Source organism: Oncorhynchus mykiss, chromosome 22 (assembly GCF_013265735.2).
Source record: "Oncorhynchus mykiss isolate Arlee chromosome 22, USDA_OmykA_1.1, whole genome shotgun sequence".
NCBI lineage: Eukaryota > Metazoa > Chordata > Actinopteri > Salmoniformes > Salmonidae > Oncorhynchus > Oncorhynchus mykiss.
In genome coordinates, this window is record NC_048586.1 from 43,226,394 (window position 1) to 43,254,001 (window position 27,608).

General features: G+C 41.4%; 1 protein-coding gene across 1 annotated transcript; it reads left to right on the forward strand.

Annotated features, from left to right (window-relative positions):
- The first annotated feature begins 4,030 nt into the window (after positions 1-4,030).
- On the forward strand, positions 4,031-5,740 carry LOC110501904 (claudin-10). The gene is made up of 5 exons (XM_021579760.2): positions 4,031-4,379; positions 4,593-4,754; positions 4,846-4,927; positions 5,091-5,198; positions 5,310-5,740. The coding sequence occupies exons 1-5, from the start codon at positions 4,148-4,150 to the stop codon at positions 5,509-5,511; spliced, it is 786 nt and encodes a 261-aa protein (XP_021435435.1). The 5' UTR covers positions 4,031-4,147; the 3' UTR covers positions 5,512-5,740.
- Positions 5,741-27,608: the final 21,868 nt, after the last annotated feature.

The window sequence follows — 27,608 nt, forward strand, 5'->3', positions numbered from 1 at the left end:
TAATCATTATAATCATTATTATTATGTGGTCCTTATTATGTGGTCATTGTGTGTTTGATCCCCATGTATTCACCATTATTCGATTTGGATATGAGTGTCTGCTAAATTACAAAAATTTAAAATTATGTCACTCATACAATTTAGTACATTTCTTACACTAAATATAGACATTCTATAATAATAGTTGTTTCGGAATGTTATATGATTAAATAAACTGATTAAACAGGCACGACTCAAAGCTGTCAGTGTTGTTGGAGCCATGCTCATTACAGTTTACAGTAAACAGATTCCACCTTGGTTTCAACACAGAGCCCATATCGACACTCTCCTCTATACACATCATGTCATCCAGTCCAGAGACACCTGATATCACAACAAGCATAGACATCCTGCAGCAGTGTCCTGAGCTCCTATAGGAGCAGTGTGATGGGTTAGCACACTAGTGGTGCGTGGGTGATCTTTTTGTTCACCCGCACCCGCCTGCAATTATTAATAAATGCCCAGATATACATGTATATAAAAGGCCCAACCCTATACCGCAAACATAGAAAATGTGCTTCAGGCTACAGTCAGAGATGGCCAAATGATTTTTTGAAGAGGGTTCAGGGTTTTTAGTTTTTTGCCTAATTTAGATGTTTCTGCTGAGAATTTCCTACATTTTGGTAGTCTATTTGTTTGTCAACTTGTCTGTAATTAGATACATGCAGCTTCTCTTCAGTCATTATATGTTGCCCTAGAGGACTAAATAAACCCTTGCTCGGCAGAATAATTTAATGAATCGATAGAATGAGATAAATGATTCAATCTATATGACATCGGTAAAGTTCCTTGTCATCTCTGCTTCTTTCGCAGAGCAAAGACTTTTGGGACCAGGGAATTTGTACTTATTTTTTTAACACTTCTTCAAGCTAGGGTCTATTTTTCTTCACTTCCTGTCTGACTGACATGCCCAAAGTAAACTGCCTGTTACTCAGGCCCAGAAGCCAGGATATGCATATAATTGGTACAGTTGGATAGAAAAAACTTTTAACATAATGTATGAGACTATAACACAATTGATATGGTAGGAGAAAATCCAAAAAAAAACTAACCGGAATAGTTTTTTTTTGAGAGCCCATGCTCTTTCAATGGAAAGCTATGGGTCCTATGCAATTCCAGCTCCAGATTGCAATGCCTATGGCTTCCATTAGATGTCAACAGTCTATGTTCAAGGTTTCAGGCTTGTTTCTTCCCAAATGAGGAAGGATTTTGAGTTTTGGTACTGGGAGTCAGAGTTGGAAAACAACTACCCATAACCCATATTGGGAAAACAGGCTGCCTATGTATGGTTCTCAATCAGAGACAACCATCGACAGCTGCCTCTGATTGGGAACCATACCAGGCCAAACACAGAAATACAAAACCTAGAATACACAACATAGAATGCCCACCCCAATTCACGCCCTGACCAAACTAAAACAGAGACATAAAAAAGGAACTAAGGTCAGGACGTGACACGAAGAGGACGCCCACTTGCTAATTTTACTTTTCTATTGAACATACTTCTTTCTGTATAAAATATTATAGTTTAATTACACTTTAGAGTACCTGAGGATTAAATAGAAACGTATTTGGACTTGTTTTAACAAAGTTTAGCGGTAGCTTTTCGGATTCCTTTCTCTGCATTTTGAACGAGTGGATTACTCAAATCGATGGCACCAACAAAACTGACTTTTTGGGATATAAAGAAGGATTTTATCTAACAAAACGACCATGCATGTTGTAGCTGGGACCCTTGGGATTGCAAATCAGAGGAAGATTTTCAAAAAAGTAAGTGAATATTTAATTGCTATTCGTCATTTTACGAAGCCTGTGCTGGTTGAAAAATATTTTGATGTGGGGCGCCGTCCTCAAACAATCACATGGCATGCTTTCGCTGTAAAGCGTATTGTAAATCGAACAATGCAGTTAGATTAACAAGACTTTAAGCTTTTAACCGATATAAGACACTTCTATATACCTAGATGTTTAATATCCATCATTTTAATGATTATTTATTTTGAATTGCGCGCCCTCCAATTTCACCGGAAGTTGTCGACAGGTGTCCCACTGACGCCTATCCCAGAGTTAAAGGAAGATTTTCTCTTCAAAATATCCAAATGACATCAGTTTAACCGGTTTTAAGGAAATAGAAAATGACCCAAAATGTTTCTGATAAGATAACAGTGTGGCTTGGATACATATTTTATGTGGTTGAAATACTATCAGCTTTTATGATGCTGATAAAGATAACACCTCTACAGATGGTCCCTATCTGCAACAAATACATTTGGTGTATCATTTTACTGCAAGAAATGCTTAATTCAGCAGGAGTTAATATTAAGGCTAAGTGAGAGGTTATAGACCTACATTCAGATTCCAGATTTCAGTTTCCATTCAACCCATCTGAACAGTAGGCTACAGTTCCCTTGAAGTGTCATAGGCCTATTTGATGTCCCAGTCCTGAATTTGTATAGCGCCTCACACTTCACAATCATCACACATAGTATTCACTGCTATCATCCTCTTTTACCACTTCAATAAATCTTTCTTAAACACTGTTTTCCTGGCCATTCCTTATCTTTATTTTCAACTCTCCATTTCACAGCTTTTCTCTTATTGAATTAAACTTAAACATTGTCCTTAATTTTTCCTCCCATTCGCAAAAGCATTTGGTGACTGGCGTGGAAGCTATTTTCCGTGCATTGAGATAGACACTAAAGCTTAGGGTTACACAGTAATACCAGAGTGTAAACATTTTTTACCAGCATGTCCCATGTGCAACCAGAGGAAAAAAAACTCTAGACCAGCTTTACTCCACACACAGAGATGCATACAAAGCTCTCCCTCGCCCTCCATTTGGCAAGTCTGACCATAATTCTACACTCCTGATTCCTGCTTACAAGCAAAAACTTAAGCAGGGAGGACCAGTGACTCACTCAATACGGAAGTGGTAAGATGATGCTTGACTGCTGTTGTTAGTACAGAACGCTCGGATCAACCCTTAAAGAGATGGGTGGGGCTAAAGCTTAAGAGTGTAATGAACGATGCTGAATGGGTGAAGACAAAGAAGGGCTCTCCAGTAGGTAGCACAACATTCAAAGGTAATTTTCTCAAAAGTGAGTTTACAAGTTTATCAACTTTCAAAGCAGAATTTATTTCCCATTGTTCCTCAAATGCTGTGGATGATATATCATTTTGTAGCTCTGCGTCTCTGCTTTTATCCAATGTACAAAAACGTAATTTCAAATTTAGCTAATAAGACCAAATCAAGGCAGTCGTTCACATATACCATTGGCGTGAAGTCTATTATGGAAAATGATGAACATAGTTTTTTTTCCAGGTACATACTTTGATATTGTCTTTTCAGTTCAACGTATATTGCTTCCCACTGTTTTCTGTCAGTATGGTTGATGCACCCAGAAAATAATGACTTTCTATGCTAGCAAGACATAAGAAGGGGCTCCCGAGTGGCGCAGCTGTCTAAGGCACTGTATTTCAGTGCTAGACGTTTCACTACAGACCCTGGTTTGATCCCAGGCTGTATCACACCCGACCGTGAATGGGAGTCCCATTGGGCAGCATTGTAAATAAGAATTTGTTCGTAACTGACTTGATTAGGTAAGGTTGAAAAAAAGGTGATATGTAGTGTTTGAAATTGTACATGATTTTGATAAATTCATGTAAATAAACTTTTCGATATGCAATAGCAAGAATGCAGAGATTGCGGTCACCTTACTATTTTGTAAAACATACAGTACAGGCTCTTGAAACCTCTATGGAAAATCACGACGATAACATGAACACAACCTGTGTTTTTAGGCATAAACGAAACTAACTTTATGGTGGTAGGATCCTGGATATTATACCAATAACAAACATGTCAGACATGGGTCAGCAAACACCTTGCATCTTCTTCCATCAGTGTGGAGCAAGTAGGTGTGATGATATACACAAAGACAGACTCGCCGGTGGCGAAGGGGCGGGGGTTGGTGGAGGTAGAATGTGAGCCGTCTTTCTCCACACTAGCTCACATTTCTCCCCCGTTTAGGTTCTGACAGGAGCAGGCAACAGCTCTACTGCCGTCGTTCCTCCCTCCTGTCTGTTGTCTGCACACACAGAGGCAGCCATGAATTACAGGACAGTAGTAATGTACATGGAGATTGGCTGCTTTGTGGTCTGTGTGAGTGGATGGATCCTGGTCTGCTCTACAATGCCCACTGAGATATGGACCTGGTCTGAGGTGGAAAGCATCGTTCTGACCAGTTCAAACTACTTCTCCAACCTCTGGAAGGATTGCGTTTCTGATTCAACTGGAGTATCCGATTGCAAGGGTATCCCATCGATGTTCGGACTCAACTGTAAGTGAAGAATTCAAGTGGGTGAAGGAGTCTTTTTTTAAATTATAACAGCATGTCAAAATAATAAAACACCTGCAGTAGGTTCTTCGAGAGACAAGAGGAAACTGTACCCAGGTACCATAAGGCTGTGGAACAATGGATGAGGTATTGTGCAGAAGTGAATTTAAACTTTCATGACCAAACCATGACCTCCTTCCTCCTCCTCCTGGACAGGGGATATCCATATGTGCCGGGCTCTGATCATCATCTCTATTATTTTGGGATTCTTCGGGGCCATTCTGGTCCTAGTCGGAATGAAGTGCACTAAGATAGGAGGATCTGAGGTTGCAAACGCAAGAGTGACTTTTGCTGGAGGGATGAACTATCTTGTGTCTGGTAAACATTTTTATTTTTCTTGATGTTCATGTGGTTATTCTGATTGTTGGATTCCTGGGTGAAGTCTGACAGTCGAGTTGTCTTGTTCCAGGGTTGTGTTCCATGATTGCATTCTCTTATTATGGAAACAAAATAAGAGCGGAATTTCAGGATCCCAATTTCAGGGCACAAAAGTGAGTAACACTTATCAATTCTATGTAGATAAAATGCTTAAAAAGGGGTTTAGATTTTGTATTCAGTAACATATGAAAATATTTCACAATTATTATGGTATAAGGGATGGTAAGGTGTTTACAGTGAAAATGAATGGGACAACTTCATGTCTCATTTTGACAGATTTGAAATTGGAGTAGCTGTGTACATTGGCTGGGGAGGCTCCACCCTACTGGTCATTGGAGGCCTCATTTGCAGTGTATTTGCTGGGAAGGAAGCATGTCAATCAAGGTGTGTTTTTTCTATGCATTTCATATAAGAAATCACATGCTCTAGATTTCAATTAATGTGCATAATAAAGGGAATCTAATGATGGTTCGATCTCCAATCCAACCTTCACAGCTCAAAGAATAAACACATGCCTGTCTACAAGCTCCCTGACGCCGACGTGGCACCTCCTGCTAAAGAGACGTACAGACCGGTGTCAACAGCACTCACAGAGGGGGGAGAGAGCAGGGAGTCCAAGACCAGCAGAGTCAGCAGTGAGACTAGGAGAAGTGGGAGCAGTAGCAAGACACTCTCCAGTTTGAACGCGTATGTGTGACCTGCTCAAGTAGCCTACAGTTTGACATAATAAGCTATTCTGTATTCTCTCCATATTGCTGTGTAAAGCCTTAAACTGTAAGGGACTGTGAATTAATGGTTAGTGAAGTTGCAATTTAATAATAGCTCCATAGCTCATAAGTTTGACAATTGTGTACTTACATTTTTTTATCCATTGTTTGCTTTGTATTGTCCTGCATTTTATTTGTGAATAAAAGATCACAAACAAATTATTATGTTTTTAGTCATGAAACCCTACCTAACCTAAATACTACCTAACCTCATACTTGATTTCCATTGCACCCCCATATCAATCGATTAACTTTAATCAATCATCATCAGTTTAGGGTACAGCAGAGGCAAATATTGAATTTGTGATATAGACTTTAATTCACAATGAAATAGAACTGTGACTGAGCTACAGTTGTGCACTTTACACAGCCTCTGGCCCATATTTGAATGACACGCAGCTGCTGCTTACTTTTCTGCTGCCATGGCTCGACTCTGGGGGGGGAGGGATTCAACAAATGGTCCAATCAGAGTGACCCACAACTGGTGTGCCAAATATATCTATTTTTTTGTAACTATTTGTGGATTTGTCTATGGTCAATGACGTGAATGGGCAAAAGCGGTGAAGGAGGATCGTCCTTCTCAAATTGAACAGTAATCTGTGCCGCTTGGTCATATAGTCAACAAGGAAGCATGGTGCATCGTCCATAAAATATACAGTACCAGTCATAAGTTGGGCCACACCTACTCATTCAAGGGCTTTTTCTTTAATAGTGAAGAATAATAGTGAAGACATCCAAACTATGAAATAACACATATGGAATCATGTAGTAACCAAAAATGTGTGAAACAAATCTAAATATATCTTGAATTTGAGATTCTTCAAAGTAGCCAACTTTTGCTTGATGACAGCTTTGCACACTCTTGGCATTCTCTCAACAGACTTAATGAGGTAGTCACCTGGAAGGCTTTTCCAACAGTCTTGAAGGATTTCCCACATATGCTGAGCACTTGCTGACTGCTTTTCCTTCACACTGTGGTCCAACTTATCCCAAACCATCTCAATTGGGTTGAGGTCAGGTGATTGTGGTGGCCAGGTAATCTGATGCAACACTCAATCACTCTCCTTCTTGGTCAAATAGCCCTTACACAACCTGGAGGTGTGTTTGGGGTCATTGTCCTGTTGAAAAATAAATTATAGTCCCACTAAGCACAAACCAGATGGGATGGTGTATTGCTGCAGAATGCTGTTGAAGCCATGCTGGTTAAGTGTGCCTTGAATTCTAAATACATTACAGACAGTGTCACCAGCAAAGCACCTCCACATCATCACACCTCCTCCTCCATGCTTCATGGTGGGAACCACACATACGGAGATCCATTCACCTACTCTGCATCTCACAAAGACCAAAGGAAAGATTTCCACCGGTCTAATGTCCATTGCTTGTGTTTCTTAGCCCAAGCAAGTATCTCCTTCTTCTTGGTGTCCTTTATTAGTGGTTTCTTTGCATCAATTCGACCATGAATGCCTGATTCACGGAGTTTCCCCTGAACAGGAAGTAACCCGAATAGATCCACAGATGATACAATTGTCATCACACTGCACATTGCCCTATCCCATCTGGACAAGAGGAATACCTATGTAAGAATGCTGTTCATTGTCTATAGCTCAGCCTTCAACACCATAGTACCATCCAAGTTCCTCATCAAGCTCGGGGCCCTGGGTCTGAACCCCGCCCTGTCCAACTGGGTCCTGGACTTCCTGATGGGTAGCCCCCAGGTGGTGAAGGTAGAAAGCAACACCTCCACTTCACAGATCCTCAACACAAGGGCCACACAATGTGTGTTCTCAGCCCTGTCCTGTACTCCCTGTTCACCCATGACCGAGTGACTATGCACACCTCCAATACTTTTTTTTTATTTTTATTTTACCTTTATTTAACCAGGCAAGTCAGTTAAGAACAAATTCTTATTTTCAATGACGGCCTGGGAACAGTGGGTGAACAATAACTGCCTGTTCAGGGGCAGAACGACAGATTTGTACCTTGAGGGGTTTGAACTCGCAACCTTCCGGTTACTAGTCCAACGCTCTAACCACTAGGCTACCCTGCCGCCCCATACGATCATCAAGTTTGCAGATGACACTACAGTGGTAGGCTTGACTATCAACAATGAACCTGGTGGAGTGGTGAAAAACAGCTTCTATCTCAAAGCCATCAGACTGTTAAACAGCCATCACTTGCCGGCTACCAACCCGTAACTCAACTCTGCACATTAGAGCCTGCTGCCCTATATACAGTTGAAGTCGGAAGTTTTTCACAATTCCTGACCTTTAATCCTATTAAAAATTCCCTGTCTTAGGATCACCACTTTATTTTAAGAATGTGAAATGCCAGCATAATAGTAGAGAGAATGATTTATTTCAGATTTTATTTATTTCATCACATTCCCAGTGGGTCAGAAGTTTACATACACTCTATTACTATTGGTAGCATTGCCTTTCAATTGTTTAACTTGGGTCAAACGTTTCGGGCAGCCATCCACAAGCTTCCCGCAATACGTTGGGTGAATTTTGGCCCAATTGTTCTGACAGAGCTGATGTAACTGAGTCAGGTTTGTAGGCCTTCATGCTCGCACACGCTTTTTCAGTTCTGTCCACACATTTTCTATAAGATTGAGGTCAGGGCATTGTGATGGCCACTCCAATACTTTGACTTTGAGGTCCTTAAGCCATTTTGCCACAACTTTGGAAGTATGCTTGGGGTCATTGTCCATTTGGAAGACCCATTTGCGCCCAAGCTTTATCATCCCGACTGATGTCTTGAGACATTGCTTCAATATATTCACATAATTCTCCTTCCTCATGAAGCCATCTATTTTGTGAAGTGCACCAGTCCCTCCTTCAGCAAAGCACCCCCACAACATGATGCTGCCACCCCCGCACAAAGTAGATGTCCTAACTTACTTGCCAAAACTATAGTTTGTTAACATGAAATTTGTGGAGTGGTTGAAAATCAAGTTTTAATGACTCCAACCTAAGTATTTGTAAACTTCCAACTTCAACTTTACATTGACATGGAATCACCAGTCACTTTAATAATGTTTACATACTACTTTACAAATTTCATATGTATATACTGTATTCTATTCTACTGTATTTTAGTCAATGCCACACCGACATTGCTCGTCCTAATATTTATATTTCTTTATTCCATTATTTTACTTTTAGATTTGTGTGTGTTGCACTGTTGGAGCTAGGAACACAAATGTGTTGCTACACCCGCAATAACATCAGCTAAATATGTGTATGTGACCAATGACATCTGACTTGATTTGATTTGATGTTGAGATTTGTCTGTTGAACTCTGTGAAGCATTTTTTTGGGCTGCAATCTGAGGTGCAGTTTATTGATGATTTCTGAGTCTGGTAACTGTAATGAACGTATCCTCTGCAGCAGAGGTAACTCTGGATCTTCTTTTCTTGTGGCGGTCCTCATGAGGAACAGTTTCATCATAGCGCTTGATGAATTTTGCGACTGCACTTGAAGAAACTTTCAAAGTTCTTGAAATGTTCCGCATTGACTGACCTTCATGTCTTAAAGTAATGATGGAATGTAATTTCTCTTAGCTTATTTGAGATGTTCTTACCATAATACGGACTCGGTCTTCTTCTGTATACCAACCCTACCTTGTCACAACAAGTCTGATTGGCTCAAATGCATTAAGAAGGAAAGAAATTCCACAAATTTACTTTTAACAAGGCACACCTGTTAATTGAAATGCATTCCAGATGACTACCTCATGAGCTGGTTGAGATAATGCCAAGATGTGAGCAAGACAAAGGAGCTGATCTTGGACTACAGGAAAAGGCTGGGCCGAATTGGCCCTCCATTAACATTGACGGGGCTGTAGTGGAGCGGGTCGAGAGTTTCAAGTTCAAACTATCATGGTCCAAACACACCAAGACAGTGCTGAATAGGGCATGCCACACATTTTCCCCCTCGGGAGACTGAAAAGATTTGGCATGGGTCCCCAGATCCTTAAAAAGTTCATAGAGAGCATCCTGACCAGTTGCATCACAGCATGGTATGGCAACTGCTTGGCATCTGACCTGACCTGTACGGCGCTACAGAGGGCAGTGCGTACAGCTCAGTGCATCACTGGGGCCAAGCTTCCTGCCATCCAGGGCATATGTAATAGGCGTTGTCAGAGGAAAGCCCCAAAAAATTGTCAGTCACCCAAGTCATAGAGTATTTTCTCTGCTACCGCATGGCAAGCGCCAGGTCTAGGACCAAAAGGCTCCTTAACAGCTTTCACCCCCAAGCCATAAGACTGCTGAACAATTCATTAAATGGCCACCGGACTATATACATTGACCCCACCCCCCACTTCATTTGTTTTGTACGCTGCTGCTACTCGCTATTATCTATGCATAGTCACTTCACCCCTACCTACATGCACAAATTACCTCGACTAACCTGTACCCCTGCACATTGACTCGGTACCGGTACCCCCTGTATATAGCCTTGTTATTGTTACTTATTGTGTTACTTCTTATTATTTTTCATTTGAGTTTATTTGGTAAATATTTTCTTAACTCTTCGTGAACTGTTGGTTAAAGGCTTGTAAAGAAGCATTTCACAGTAAGGTCTACACTTTTTGTATTAGGCGCATGTGACAAATGAAGTTTGATTTGATTTGAGTGTGCAAAGCTGTCCTCAATGCAAAGAGTTGCTACTTCGAAGAATCACTTCATTTCTCAGAACAAGAACAGACTAATGAGTTTCAGAAGGAAGTCCTTTGTTTCTGGCCATTTTGAGCCTGTAATGGAAGCCACAAATGTTGATGCTCCAGATACTCAACGAGTCTAAAGAAGGACAGTTTTATTGCTTCTTAAATCAGAACGAACAGCTGTGCTAACATAATTGCAAAAGGGTTTTCTAATGATCAATTAGCCTTTTAAAGTGATAAACTTGGATTAGCTAACTTGCCATTGGAACACAAGAGTGATAGTTGCTGATAATGGGCCTCTTTTACACCCATGTAGATATCCCATAAAAAAATCTGCAGTTTCCAGCTACAATAGTAATTTACAACAATTAACAATGTCTACACAGTATTTCTGATCAATATGATGTTATTTTAAATGCCAAAAAAAATGAGCTTTTCTTTCAAAAACAAGGAGATTTCTAAGTGACCCCAAACTTTTGAACGGTAGTGTATATCTAGCTGGTTTTTCTATGCATTGGCAAGACAGAACCGCAGCGTCAGGTAGCTCAAGGGGGAGGTTTGTTTGGTCTTTGTTAACAGCAGCTGGTGCACAATCTCTAATATTAAGGTGGTCTTGAGGTTCTGCTTGCATCAGTTAGAATACCTCATGATAAGCTTTAGACAATACTATTTACCAAGAGTTTTCATCTATATTTCTTCGTAGCTGTCTATTTACCAACACAAAATTATGCTGGCACTAAGACCACACTCAATGAGCTGTACAGGGCCATAAATAAACAAGCAAACGCTCACCCAGAGGCGACACTCCTGGTGGACGGTGATTTTAATGCAGGGAAAGTGAAATCCGTCTTAAGTCATTTCTACCAGCTTGTCACCTGTGCAAGTCACTTGAGGGGAAGAAACTTTACATCACCCTTACTCCACACACAGAAACAGATACAGAGTTATCTTTCAACATCCATTTGCCAAATCTAAGTGTAACTCTATCCTCCTGATTCATGCTTATAAGCAAAAACTCAAACATGAAGTACCAGTGACATGCTCAATACAGAAGTGGTCAAACGAAGTGGTCAGATGGAGTGGTTATGAGGCTGGTTGGGCGTACTATCAAATTCTCTAAAACGATGTTGGACTCAGTTTATGGTAGAGAAATTAACATTAAATTCTCTGGCAATATCTCTGGTGGACATTCCTGCAGTCAGAAAGCCAATTACAAATTCCCTCAAAACTTGAGACATCTGTGGCATTGTGTTGTGTGACAAAACTGCACATTTTAGAGTGGCCTTTTATTGTCCCAAATACAAGGTGCACCTGTGTAATGATGTTTAATGTGTAATGATCAGCTTCTATATGCCACACCTGTTAGGTGGATGGATTATCTTGGTAAATGAGAAATGCTCACTAACAGGGATGTAAACACATTTGTGCACCATATATGAGAGAAATAAGCTTTTTGTGCATATGGAACATTTCTGGGATCTTTTATTTCAGCTCATGAAACATGGGAACAACACTATACATGCATTTAAATGCATTTTTATACATGCAACACTATACATGCATTTATATTTTTGTTCAGCATATTTCTTGTTTTGTTTTTGCCATTGCTTGTGTTAGATCATCCTCAGATGGAGACCCAAAGAACTACATGGCCTGAGCAATGTCATTGAACTCAAACTACACTTCATATCGGTGAGTCCTACACAAAGTAATTAAACTCAAACCAGACTCCGGTGAGTGCACCATATACTTATAGAAACAACAAACTACTGTTAAAAAATTACTGTTAATAATTACATTTTTTTTATTTATTTAACCTTTATTTAACTAGGCAAGTCAGTTAAGAACAAATTATTATTTAAAATGACCGCCTACCCTGGCCAAAACCTAACCTGGACGATGCTGGGCCTATTGTGCGCTGCCCTAACCCAGAGTTAATAAACAACTGTTAATGAAATAATGTTAATAAATGAATGTTTGTGTAGAGTAGAAAAAAAACACACTTATCTCATCTCTCAGTCATCTCACTCTTCCAACAAGTCAGACTTCGGAAAGGGAATCTACTCCTGAAGCAGGGGAGAATAGATGAAGCAGAGAGCGGTTTTATTAAAGTGGTCGGTAATGTCAATATAAATTAACACTCTCTTGAAGTGACTTGTTCAATGGAAAAATGAAGGAGCAGCAGCAGCCAGGAGATGTCAGTATTGTCCAGTGGAAACAGCTCAGTCTATAGTAAAGAACATCATCCCATGGGAAATTATTGGAACACATGGACCTAATGCATTTGCACTACCATGGCTACAGTAAAAGCAGAGATCTCAGTGACAAAAGAGCAAAGGGGGTTTAAAGGGTGTGTGTGTGTGTGTGTGTGTGTGTGTCAGTCACCAGATCTCAACCCAATTGAACACTTATGGGAGATTCTGGAGCTGCGGCTTAAACAGTGTTTTCCACCACCATCAACAAAACACCAAATTATGGAATTCCTTGTAGAAGAATGGGGTTCCCCCTTGGCGTTTTTCCTATTTTGTTGCATTACAACCTGTAATTTAAATTGATTTTAATTTGGATTTCATTTAATGGACATACACAAAATAGTCTAAATTAGTGAAGTGAAATCCCCCCAAAACTTGTTTAAAAACATTTGAATAAATAAAATTATGGAAAAGTGGTGCGTGCATATCTCTTCACCCCCTATGCGATGAAGCCCCTAAATAATATCTGGTGCAACCAATTACCTTCAGAAGTCGCATAATTAGTTCAAAAAAGTCCACCTGTGTGCAATCTAAGTGTCACATGATATGTCACATGATCTCAGTACACCTGTTCTGAAAGGTCCCAGAGTCTGCAACACCACTAAGCAAGGGGCACCATGCAGACCAAGGAGCTCTCAAAACAGGTCAGGGACAAAGTTGTGGAGAAGTGCAGATCAGGGATGGGTTATAATAAATATCTGAAACATTGAACATCCCATGAAGCACCATTAAATCCATTATTAAAAAATGGAAAGAATATGGCACCACAACAAACCTGCCCAGAGAGGGCCGCACACCAAAACTCACGGACCAGGCAAGGTTGGCATTAATCAGAGAGGCAACAAAGAGACCAAAGATAACCCTGAAGGAGCTGCAAAGCTCCACAGCGGAGATTGGAGTATCTGTCCATAGGACCACTTTAAGCCGTACACTCCACAGAGCTGGGCTTTACGGAAGAGTGGCCAGAAAAAAGCCAAATAAGCAAACACATTTGGTGTTCGCCAAAAGGCATGTGGGAGACTCCCCAAACATATGGAAGATTGTACATTGGTCAGATGAGACTAAAATGTAGCTTTTTGGCCATCAAGGAAAACGCTATGTCTGGCGCAACCGAACACCTCTCATCACCCCGGGAATACTGTGTTTTTCATCGGCAGGGACTGGGAAACTGATCAGAATTGAAGGAGTGATGGATGGCTCTAAATACATGGAAATTCTTGAGGGAAACCTGTTTCAGTCTTCCAGAGATTTGAGACTGGGACAGAGGATCACCTTCCAGCAGGACAATGACCCTAAGCATACTGCTAAAGCAACACATGAGTGGTTCAAGGGGAAATGTTTAAATGTCTTGGAATGGCCTAGACCTCAATCCAATTGAGAATCTGTGGTATGACTTAAATATTGTTGTACACCAGCAGAACCCTACCAACTTGAAGGAGCTGGAGAAGTTTTGCCTTGAAGAATGGGAAAAAGTCCCAGTGGCTAGATGTGCCAAGCTTATAGAGACATACCCCAAGAGTTTTCTGTTTTTTTGTCGTCTTATTTCTGGTTTGTTTCACAATAATATTTTGTATCTTCAAAGTGGTAGGCATGTTGTGTAAATCAAATGATACGAACCCCCATACAATCTATTTTAATTCCAGGTTGTAAGGCAACAAAATGCCAATTGGGGTGAATACTTTCGCAAGCCAATGTTTCCTTTATTTTGGCAGTTACATGTACAACCCAAGCTAAATTAGATGGCTAGTTAGCTCACCTTCTGCCCAGCAGGGACAGTTTTCAGGTGCCCATTAAGGATAAAGAGTGAAAATCACTGACAGATTTTCCATTAGTATTACCATTCTGCCCGAAGCCTCATAACATTGCCAGAAGAGATAAATGCAATTGCAGTTCTACATTTATTTATTTGAATCCAGGCTGAGTATTCTCAGGTGGGTGTACGGTAGGTCTGCATCGGTGGCTTGTAGGCTATGTGTGGAAGCCCGGAAATGCTAAACATGTTTATGTTAATTAATGGTCAATTACGGTGACAGCAGCAGTTATTTGCTTGCCAATCACCGGCTAACAAAATGTCATGACCGCCAAAGCACCAGCTACATTATTTATATTGCATGCACTACTCTGGGAATAGCGTATACCCAGGGTAGAAAACATTTATATAGTAATTTCTCTTACAGTAAAGTTTGACTGTCAGTCAGTTGTGTCAGCTCAGGTACTGCAGCCCCCTTGGTCATGTTTAGCAGGGTTTCTCATGGGCCATGTTTATCAGGTTCGGTCCTGGGCCTTATTTAACAGGGTCTCTCTTGGCCTGTGCCATGTCTAGCAGGGTCTCTCCTGGCCATGTTTAGCAGGGTCTCTCCTGGCCTGGGCAATGTTTAACAGGGCCTCTCCTGGCCTGGGCAATGTTTAACAGGGCCTCTCCTGGCCTGGGCCATGTCTAGCAGGGTCTCCCCTGGCCATGTTTAGCAGGATCTCTCCTGGCCTGGGCAATGTTTAGCAGGTTCTTTCCTGGCCTAGGCCATGTTTAGCAGGGTCTCTCCTGGCCATGTTTAGCAGGGTCTCTCCTGGCCTGGGCAATATTTAGCAGGTTTTTTCCTGGCCTAGGCCATGTTTAGCAGGGTCTCTCCCGGCCTGGGCCATGTTTAGCAGGGTCTCTCCTGGCCATGTTTAGCAGGGTCTCTCCTGGCCTGGGCCATGTTTAGCAGGTTCTTTCCTGGCCTAGGCCATGTTTAGCAGGGTCTCTCCTGGATTGGGCCATGTTTATCAGGGTCTCTCCTGGACAGAGCCTCTCCATTTACACATCCCTCTTCAGATACATCCGGGGGAAGCAATAAGTAGCACTAGGCAAAATCATGTCCTTTATTAGAATAGAAATTATGGAGATAGTCAGTGCTTTTTTATGTCTGGCTTTAAATAGAATATTCAGAGAGACTTTCCAGGGGGCTAAGCAGGTACAAATGGGGGACCATTGTAATGCTGCTGTAATGCTGTGGTACTACTGCTGTAATGCTGCATTTTAAAATACTAGTAAAAAGTAGATTTAACAGACTGTTTAAGGTGTTGAAAGTTTCATCATTTAAGTCAATGTTCATGCTTCAACTGTTGGGGGGCACTGGGCCAAAGTCACAGTTAGAGCTGGGCCATAGTCACAGTTAGAGCTGGGCCAAAGTCACAGAGCTGGGCCATAGTCACAGTCAGAGCCCGGGAAATATGCATTTGGACCGGTACAGTTTTATCTGTACCATATTTTTGCCAGTATGATGTCGACGGCTCTGGCTAGAGGTGCATGCTGTCCTGCAGCCTCAGCAGTCTATTACACAGGCATGGTTTATTGCATCACTGTGATTAATCACTCACCTCCCAGGGCTGAGCTAGCAGAAAATCCTAATAAGATAGCTGACTCAATTTGTCAAGTATGTCACATGAACTAAGATTGCTATCATGGAGATGTTGACCATTAGGATGGAGATAATCATTGGGAAAGGGTTCAGGGATCAGAACTGAGTAAGGAGAGGAATCATGGGTAAAGCTTTTAAGAGTTAAAGTTATTGGAAGTGTATTTGCAATAGAGCGTTCATCCTTTGAAGGAATGTGTTACTGTCTTTCAAGTACATAGGTTGTATACTAAACAAAAATATATACACAACATGCAACAATTTCAACGATTATACTGAGTTACAGTTTCATATAAGGAAATCATTCAATTACAATATATTAATTAGGCCCTAATCAATGGATTTCACATGATTGGGCAGAGGCGCAGCCATGGGTGGGCTTGGGAGGGCATAGGCCTACCCACAGGAGCCAGCCCCTGCCAATCAGAATGAGATTTTCCACACAAAAGGGCTTTATTACAGACAGAAATACTCCTCAGTTTCATCAGCTGTCCGGGTGGCTGGTCCCGCAGGTGAAGAAGCCAGATGTGGAGGTCCTGGGCTGGCGTGGTTACACGTGGTCTGCGGTTGTGAGGCCGGTTGGGCGTACTACCAAATTCTCTAAAAACGATGTTGGAGGTGGCTTATGGAAGAGGAATTAACATAACATTTTCTGGCAACAGCTCTGGTGGACATTCCTGCAGTCAGCAGGCCAATTGCAGGCTCCCTCAAAATTTGAGACATCGGCGGCATTGTGTTGTGTGACAAAACTGCACATTTTTCTTTATTGTCCCCGGTACAAGGTGTACCTGTGTAATGACCATGCTGTTTAAGCCGTTTACTGATATGCCACACCTGATTGATTATCTTGGCAAAGGAAAAATGCTCACTGACAGATGTAAACAAATTTGAACAAAATTTGAGAAAAACACACTTTTTGTGCATATGGAACATTTCTGGTATCTTTAATTTCAGTTCATGAAACATGGGACCAACACTTTAAATGTTGTGTTGCTATTTTTGTTCAGAATACATACGAGGAGGTATTCAGACCCCTTAATTTTTTCCATATTTTGTTACGTTACAGCCTGCATTACCCCATAATGACAAAGTGTAAAAACAGATTCTTTAAAATGTATTTAAAAAAACAAAACAGAAATAGCCTATTTACATAAGTATTCACCCCCCTTTGATATGAGACTAAAATTATCTCAGGTGCATCCTGTTTCCATTGATCATCCTTGATCATCCTTGAGATGTTTCTGCAACTTGATTGGAGTCCACCTGTGGTAAATTCAATTGATTGAACAAGAAGAAAAGGAAACGCACACCTATTTAGGCGAGGTGTTGGCCAGAGGAGTAAAAAACTTGAAAATAAAAGAGAGCCGCAAACTCTAGGAGCTCAACAATCTAATTACCAACATTTCGACAACCACACTCTAGGAGCTCAACAATCTAATTACCAACATTTCGACAACCACACTCTAGGAGCTCAGATGCAACAATCTAATTACCAATGTTTCGACAACCACACTCTAGGAGCTCAACAATCTAATTACCAACGTTTCGACAACCACACTGTAGGAGCTCAACAATCTAATTACCAACGTTTCGACAACCAAGCTGTCTTCATCAGGTAGCTGAAGACGAGCTTGGCTGTCGAAATGTTGGTAATTCAATTTTTGCATCTGAGCTTCTAGAGTGTGCAGCTCTCTTTTATTTTCAAATTCAATTGATTGGACATGATTTGGAAAGGAACACACCTGTGTATATAAAGTCCCACAGTTGACAGTGCATGTCAGAGCAAAAACCAAGACATGAGGTCGAAGGAATTGTCCTTAGAGCACAGAAACAGGATGTGTCGAGGCACAGATCTGGGAAAGGGTACCAACAAACACGTGGTGGAAAAAGTACTCAATTGTCATACTTGAGTAAAAGTATAGATACCCTAATAGAAAGTTACTCAAGTAAAAGTCACCCAGTAAAATACTACAGTGCCTTGCGAAAGTATTTGGCCCCCTTGAACTTTGCGACCTTTTGCCACATTTCAGGCTTCAAACATAAAGATATAAAACTGTATTTTTTTGTGAAGAATCAACAACAAGTGGGACACAATCATGAAGTGGAACGACATTTATTGGATATTTAAAACTTTTTTAACAAATCAAAAACTGAACAATTGGGCGTGCAAAATTATTCAGCCCCCTTAAGTTAATACTTTGTAGCGCCACCTTTTGCTGCGATTACAGCTGTAAGTCGCTTGGGGTATGTCTCTATCAGTTTTGCACATCGAGAGACTGAAATTTTTTCCCATTCCTCCTTGCAAAACAGCTCGAGCTCAGTGAGGTTGGATGGAGAGCATTTGTGAACAGCAGTTTTCAGTTCTTTCCACAGATTCTTGATTGGATTCAGGTCGGGACTTTGACTTGGCCATTCTAACACCTGGATATGTTTATTTTTGAACCATTCCATTGTAGATTTTGCTTTATGTTTTGGATCATTGTCTTGTTGGAAGACAAATCTCCGTCCCAGTCTCAGGTCTTTTGCAGACTCCATCAGGTTTTCTTCCAGAATGGTCCTGTATTTGGCTCCATCCATCTTCCCATCAATTTTAACCATATTCCCTGTCCCTGCTGAAGAAAAGCAGGCCCAAACCATGATGCTGCCACCACCATGTTTGACAGTGGGAATGGTGTGTTCAGGGTGATGAGCTGTGTTGCTTTTACGCCAAACATAAGGTTTTGCATTGTTGCCAAAAAGTTCAATTTTGGTTTCATCTGACCAGAGCACCTTCTTCCACATGTTTGGTGCGTCTCCCAGGTGGATTGTGGCAAACTTTAAACAACACTTTTTATGGATATCTTTAAGAAATGGCTTTCTTCTTGCCACTCTTCCATAAAGGCCAGATTTGTGCAATATACGACTGATTGTTGTCCTATGGACAGAGTCTCCCACCTCAGCTGTAGATCTCTGCAGTTCATCCAGAGTGATCATGGTCCTCTTGGCTGCATCTCTGATCAGTCTTCTCCTTGTATGAGCTGAAAGTTTAGAGGGACGGCCAGGTCTTGGTAGATTTGCAGTGGTCTGATACTCCTTCCATTTCAATATTATCGCTTGCACAGTGCTCCTTGGGATGTTTAAAGCTTGGGAAATCTTTCTGTATCCAAATCCGGCTTTAAACTTCTTCACAACAGTATCTCGGACCTGCCTGGTGTGTTCCTTGTTCTTCATGATGCTCTCTGCGCTTTTAACGGACCTCTGAGACTATCACAGTGCAGGTGCATTTATACGGAGACTTGATTACACACAGGTGGATTGTATTTATCATCATTAGTCATTTAGGTCAACATTGGATCATTCAGAGATCCTCACTGAACTTCTGGAGAGAGTTTGCTGCACTGAAAGTAAAGGGGCTGAATAATTTTGCACGCCCAATTTTTCAGTTTTTGATTTGTTAAAAAAGTTTGAAATATCCAATAAAATGTCGTTCCACTTCATGATTGTGTCCCACTTGTTGTTGATTCTTCACAAAAAAATACAGTTTTATATCTTTATGTTTGAAGCCTGAAATGTGGCAAAAGGTCGCAAAGTTCAAGGGGGGCGAATACTTTCGCAAGGCACTGTACTTGAGTAAAACTCAAATTATTTGGTTCTAAATATACCTAAGTATCAAAAGGAAAAGTATAAATCATTTTAAATTCCTTCTATTAAGCAAAGCAGGTGGCACCATTTTCTTGTTTTTAAAATGTATGGATAGCCCTGGGCATACAATATTTACAAAATATGCATTTGTGTTTAGTGAGACTGCCAGATCAGAGGGAGAAGGGATGACCCTGTGTTGTCTTGATAAGTGCATGAATATGACCATGTTCCTGTCCTGCTAAGCATTCAAAATGTAACGAGAACTTTTGGATGTCAGGTAAAATTATGGAGTAAAAAGTACATTATTTTCCTTAGGAATGAGGTGAAGTAACAGTAAAAGTTGTCAAAAATATAAATAGTAAAGGAAAGTGCAGATACCCCCAAAAAACTACTTAAGTAGTACATTAAAGTATTTTTTCTTGTTGTGAGTACTTTACACAACTGCAAAATATTACTTCTACTTTGAAGGTCCCCAAAAACACAGTGGCCTCCATCATTCTTAAATGGAAGAAGTTTGGAATCACCAAGACTCTTCCAAGAGCTGGCCGCCTGGCCAAGCTGAGCAATCGGAGGAGAAGGGCCTTGGAGGTGAACAAGAACCCAAAGGTCACTCTGACAGAGCTCCAGAGTTCCTCTGTGGAGATGGGAGAACTTTCTAGAAGGACAAGCATCTCTGCAACACTCCACCAATCAGGTTGTTATGGTAGAGTGGCCAGACAGAAGCCACTCCTCAGTAAAAGGCACCTGACTGCCCGCTTGGAGTTTGCCAAAAGGCACCTAAAGGACTCAGACCATGAGAAACAAGATTCTCCGGTCTGATGAAACCAAGATTGAACTCTTTGGCCTGAATGCCAAGGGTCACGTCTGGAGGAAACCTGGCACCATCCCTACGGTTAAGCATGGTGGCAGCAACTGACATACTAGTCAGGATCGAGGTGCCTTTTACAGAGAGATCCTTGATGAAAACCTGCTCCAGAGTACTCGGGACCTCAGACTGGGGCGAAGGTTCACCTTCCAACAGGACAACGAGCCTAAGCACACACCCAAGACAACGCAGGATTGGCTTCGGGACAAGTCTCTGAATGTCACTGAGTTGCCCAGCCAGAGTCCAGACTTGAACCCGATCGAACATCTCTGGAGGGGCCTGAAAATACCTAACTTGACAGAGCTTGAGAGGATCTACAGAGAAAGTGTGCCAAGCTTCTAGTGTTGTCAGATGTGTGCGTACTGGTAGCAAAGTCAGGTGCAGGAAAGCAGAGATTTGTGAACAGGCGCACCCTTTATTTAGGAAAAAGTGCAAAATGGGCAAAACAGTCACAAGAATTATGTTTAACAATAAACATCTCCGTGAAATAATAACACAGAAAAAACAAGCCAGTCTGGCGCGTCAACAATACACACATAACACAAACAATCTTACATGTAGATTTATTGGGGAATGAAAACCAGGTGTGCAGGGAACAAGACAAAACAAATGGATAAATGAAAAATGGAGCGGCGATGGCTAGAAAGCCGGCGACGTCGACCACTGAACGAACAAGGAGAGGAACCGACTTCGGCGGTGTCATACCCAAAAAGACTCAAGGCTATAATTGCTGCCAAAGGTGCTTCAACAAAATATTGAGTAAAGGGTCTGAATACTTATGTAAATGTGAAATTTCAGTGTTAATTTCTTGTGAGTGTTTCAGTGTTTTAAAATGCGCAACATTTTCAAAAAAAAGGGAAAAACTATTTCATCTATTTTAGAATAACATAACAAAATTTGTAAAAAATTCAAGGGGTCAGAATACTTTCCGAGTGCACTGTATAGCTGTGGGTGTAGTGATGTCATCGGTGTACACTGTATAAGAGTGCAATTCTGTTGACAAGATGTCACTAAAACATCTGTTTTTACCCCAAACCCACGTGTAGGTACGGAGATGCAATACTGAAGACAGAGCCATATGTGCCCCAGTACTCACACCACGCACCTTCCACTGTCTGGCCTGCCTGTCACCTTCAACCGTGTCACACCAAGGAGCGCACTTTCCACTGTCTGGCCTGTCCGTCACCTTCAACCATGTCACACCAAGGAGCGCATCTTCCACTGTCTGGCCTGCCTGTCAGCTTCAACCAACTCTTCAAGTCACGAAAATCCCAGCTAAATCAGATTTGACAGGACAATGAAGCTTTTGAAATATAATTATTGTTGAACACCAATTGTTATAAGGTGGAACCTAGACATTTGTGCATTTTGACTGAGTTTGGGCGGCAAGATGCGAGCAGAGCCATCACAGTGTGCAGTCCGGTACTTCAGTCTGACCCTCAGAATGTGAACGTGTTGAGGGTTACCTCCTGGATGAACAGTACGGGGAAGGTGAGATCTAATGAATATTTCATAATTTAATGGATTTATATAGTACTTTGCATTGCTTAATAAAGCACTTTTACAATAGTAAGAGAGGAACTCAACTCTTCTGTAATGGCATCTGACCTTTTCCTGTCTTAGTTGAGGCTTGTCCATTCAACATGCCCAAAAATGGAATCTTGTCAGGTGTGCTGTTCGCCATTGTCTTGGCAGTAGCTTTTCTTGATTGTTGTCTAGGGTTTGTAGACAGATGCGTTATTCTGTAGGATGACAGTAGAGGGCACTATTTTACCATTAAGAGAAACAGAGAAAGAATGTGTAGTCCGTCCATTTCGGATTAAATGATCCGTGAAACACTGATTTGCTTATACAATAAAATTAAAATGTTCTCCTAACTAGTTTTCTTTCTGTTAAAAACACAGCAATATCATTATAAATGCAGAGGGTGCATTCCCCCTCTAGTCTGGACCCCAGTAAGCAGGAAGTCCAACCTGGTGTGATACATAGCTGTGCTGCCTCCCCAGCTGAAGTTAAGCACAGCCACACGCTAATCAAGCCGCTAGCCATTCAATGGTGGCAGTGTCAAGTGCCAACACACACACACGCGTGCACACACACAGCTATGTCTTAGTCTACTTGTGAGGACTTTTTGGGGACCAACAATTGATTCCCATTCAAAATCCTATTTTCCCTAACCTCAACCCCTAATCTTAACCCTAACCCTAATTCTAAACCTAACCACTAAACTTAGAATAGCCTTTTTACAAGTGAGGACCAGCAAAATCCACACTTCTCAGAATTTTAGTTGGTTTACTATTTTTTGTGAAGACTTCCAGCTCTTCTAGTAAAACATGTACACACACACACACACACACACACACACACACACACACACACACACACACACACACACACACAGACACACACACACACACTTAGTTTAGCTATCTGCTCCAGGCCATATTTTGACAACTTGATAGCTGACATACAACATATTTTGGGACTATGTCAACAACGGACTAATGAAATAAATACCAAAAGATGGGTGGAATTGTCCTTGTGTGGAACACAAGTCAATATTAGCCTTACCGGTGGTCTCTGGAATAGCTACAGTGTAGCTGTGTACTTTCAAATCCATGATATGTACTCTACTGCTATGTTAGACAAACAATTCTCACTACAAAATGCTCGCTACAAAACATTGAAAGACTAGCCAAGGATGTAGAATTAAATAGTAACCAAGGCAACAGTAAACATGTCATCCCCCACGAATGATGCAGTACCCCCCCTACTTGGGCCAATTGAGATATCCCATGTGACTAACATTTCAGGTATCGTGTGTGATCACAGATGATCCATTATTTTGAGCAGATACTCAAGATCCATCCACACCGAGGACGATAACTAGAATGATAACTATATCGATCAATAACACATAATTATAAAAGCTGGCAGACATCCACACCCGTGGACAGTTTATCATTCTGCAGGAGGCTACACCTGTCAATCAACTTATTAATGCATCCTACAACACTGTAGGCCTATTAATAAGGTGGTAACAGGACCATTCAGTGCCTCAGTGTAACGGTTGTCGTCTTCCTCTTCTGAGGAGGAGTAGGAAATATCGGTCCAATATGCAGCGTGGTAAGTGTTCCTCATATTTATTTCACAGAACACAGAAAACAAACGAACAAGCGAATAAAGGAAAACCGAAACAGTCCCCGTATGGTGAAAACACTGAAATGGAAAATAACCACCCACAAACAAGAGTGGGAAAACAGGCTACCTAAGTATGGTTCTCAATCAGAGACAACGATATACAGCTGCCTCTGATTGGGAACCATACCAGGCCAAACACAGAAATACAAAACATAGAACAAAAACATAGAATGCCCACCCCAACTCACGCCCTGACCAACCTAAAACAGGGACGGTCAGGACGTGACACTCAGGGTGTGTTCATTGTCATAGTGAAAACTGAAAATAATACTTCAACGGACATGTAATGAGAAATAATATAAAACTCGTATTTAAATATAGCAATTCAACTACAAACTCTGTTTAGCCTGAGCACCTTTTACATCGAGTCATTGCTTGCCTCGTTGCTCAAGTGGTTTGCAAGTGATTTCCATTTTTCAAACGACTGTCAATTAATTTGGATCTTCCTTTTCACTGTGCTCATCTCTCCGCCTGTCCTGTGCGACCACTTGCAACAATGTTATATTTAGAATTTAGTTTTATATTATTTGACTGGTACTGTAGTTAGACGTGTATGCAACCCATTTTAGGCCTAATACTGCAGTGACAATAGCCTATTCCCAATTAATTATTCTCAAGGTGAAACATAAAACATTTTATAATGAGATTAGGAAATTACAGGTAACCTAGGACAGTGTGCTTCCCAGGCTGCACTCCAGGTCCCGCAGGGAACACAGCTCCAAAATCTGGAACAGGAAAAGGATTACACATAGGCTATAACAACACAATGCAACAATGCATTAGATATATTTTTTTTCTATTGAGTAAATAATTCTAGTCTAGAGTGGTGTAGGATACCGTAGAGTGTGGTCGGGTAGGATGGTCTGCTGTGGTGAGGTAGGGAAGGCTGTGGTGGGGTAAGGGCAAGGTTATGTGGAGTAATTTTGGGTGAGGTAGAATAGGGTAGTATGTGGTGGGGTAGGGTTAGATGGGGTAGGGTAGGGTGGGGTGAGGTGGGGTAGGCTGTGGTGAGGTATGGTGGGGTAGGGTTAGGTGGGTAGGGTAGGGTAGGGTTAGGTGGGTAGGGTGGGGTAGGATGAGGTGAGGTGGGGTAGGGTAGGATGAGGTGGGTAGGGTGGATAAAGGTGTGGTGGGGTAGTTCTGAGACCCTCCAGCTGACCACTGACGCAATGTTGACGTTCAGGCTCATTTTTCAAAATAAAAGCCTGAAAGGATGTATGGTGACACTAGACACATTAGGGAAGCCATAGAAAAGGGAATCTGGTTGATGTCTCATTCACTGCTCAATAGGGACGCATAGGAACGCAGAGCTTTCTAAATAAGAGTCCCTTCCTGATTGGATTTTTCTCAGGCTTTCGCCTGCAATATCAGTTCTGTTATTCTCACAGACAATATTTTTACAGTTTTGGAAACCTTAGAGTGTTTTCTATCCTAAGCTGTCAATTATATGCATATTCTAGCATCTTGTCCTGACAAAATAGCCCATTTACTTTGGGAACGTTATTTATCCAAAAATGAAAATAGTGCCCCCTAGATTCAACAGGTTAAAGTTCTTTACTTACCATCATTTTCACTTGTCTTACCGCTTGCATGATGATGAGTTTCTAACACGACTGGCCTATTTGGGTGATGTTTTTTCTCGACTGAATGATCTGAATCTAGGATTACAGGGATTCTCCGCAACTATATTCAGTGTGGGGGACAAAATTGAGGCTAATGATTAAGAAGTTGGAGCTCGTTGTCTGCATTAACAAGGACAACACACAGGTCTTTACATCACATTATTTTTTGGTGCGCAAATTAACTCAAGCTTCTGGACAATGTCAAATGTGATACAGCGAACACCCGAGTTGGGTGCGCAATTACGCAGGTTCTTTCCCGAAACGGATGACACATTCGTTATCCCTTTCATGTCCTGCCCTCCAGTCCACTTACCGATATCTGAACAAGAGAGACTCATCGAAATTGCAACAAGCGTTTCTGTGAAAATTGTATTTAGATTTCTGGATTGGGTTGCGCTCATAGTATCCTGCCTTGGCAAATCACGATGTTAAGACACTGATGCCCTTTGTAACCACGTACCTATGTGAGAGTGGATTCTCGGCCCTCGCTAGCACGAAAACTAAATACAGGCACAGACTGTGTGGAGAGAATGATTTAAGACTGAGTCTCTCCAATACAAACCATCATTACAGAGTTATGTGCATCCTTTCAAGCACAGCCTTCACCTGTGTTGAGTTATTCACAATTTTGAATGAAGAAATTAAGGTTTTAGATGTAAGATGGTTACATAAAGAGCAAAATTATTGATTATTATTATTATATTATTATTTGTGGGCTGGTCCTATTAGAGCTCTTTGTCACTTCCCATGAGCCGGTTGTGACAAACATTCATCCTCATTCTTATGTTTAATAAATGTATCGTATAGTGTGTGTGTGGCAGGCTTACAATGATGGCAAAAAACAACATTTGAGAGTGCGCTGACCCTGGTGCTAGAGGCGATACGGGGGCTGGAGGTTGAATGTTTGAAGGGGTACGGGACTATAAAAAGTTTGGGAACCACTGTATAGACCATGTAAAATACTGTGTAGCAGAATGTAAATGTATTACCTCTGTTGGACCCTGTCACAGGAGTCCTCAGAAGAAGGAGATCATAAAGGCCTACAGGGAAATGGTGCAGCAGTGGCAGTCCGACAACTTCCATGACTCTGAAGAGAAGGCAGAGAAGAAGTTAATTGTCATTGCCCAGGACAAGGTAGTGCTCACTGATCCAGGTAAATGTCATATGGGCCAGGGTTACTCCCCATTGGCAGCTGTTACACCTGTTCCAGTGACAATCTGATATACCACAGGTCATCATTCACAACTCTGTACAGGCCCAAGTTTAAGGGTTCAGTACGTATTGGAATAAGTGTACCGTTACTTCCTTACTTAGTTCTCTATAGTGCATTTTCAAAGCAGCAGAAATATTAATACTTCATCTACAAGCCAATACGTCATGAGATTCCAATTTCCCTTTTAGTGTACTTCTAGCGCTTCTTTATGCATATTGTATAATCCTCTTAACCACCACTTTTCTTCCACTTCCTGCAGGATGGTCAGACCTCAATGGTTATTTCATTTGTGCTTTAGAATTGTATTGATTTAGCAATACCCTTGTATCATGCTATTGGTAAGGACTCAAGGCTGTCTACCTACCCTTTCAATTAATATCATATAAACTGTCTAGACTCTTGTCTAGGCAGCTTAACTGCTCTCGACCTCTGTGTTTTGAACTAGACTTTCACAGTTTTAAAACGCTGAATATTTCCACTCAGTCCATTGATGCTCTCTGGTGTGCGGCATAAAGAAAGACACTATGAACTGCTATATCCATATTTGGACTTATTTTTTATACGGTATATATCCACTGATTCTTGAAGAATATAACTTATAAATGCCTTTGAGGTTTGATCAACTGTCACACCTCATGAGAAACAATAGTATAATCTTGTTTTACTTGTAAATGTAATCAAACACCGCATAGCCTCAAAAAAAGATTACAACTATAATTTGGTCTATGAATTGATAGAGTTGTCTAGGAATTGGTTACATTTCTCCAGGCCAAATCATAAAATTTTTCCATAACAGAGGCTGAGTGACAGCTCTGTTATTGTTTCAATTAAGGATTCTAGCTTTAACATTGTTGTTGTGTCTGTCTGTGTGCCTGTGCAGAGATGAGGCAGACGTTTGACCATGGCGAGGACGCCATGGACACAGAGCCAGCAGGCAGGTCACCACCATCCTCAGAACTTCCACAGCGGATTCCAAGGCTTTAAACCCCCTTCAACTCTGGACCCTTCAACTTCAACTACCAGTGAGCCCTAAGAGAGAGGCTTTGTCTTCAACTACCAGTGAGCCCTAAGAGAGAGGCTTCGTCTTCAACTACCAGTGAGCCTTAAGAGAGAGGCTTCGTCTTCAACTACCAGTGAGCCCTAAGAAAGAGGCTTTGTCTTCAACTACCAGTGAGCCCTAAGAGAGAGGC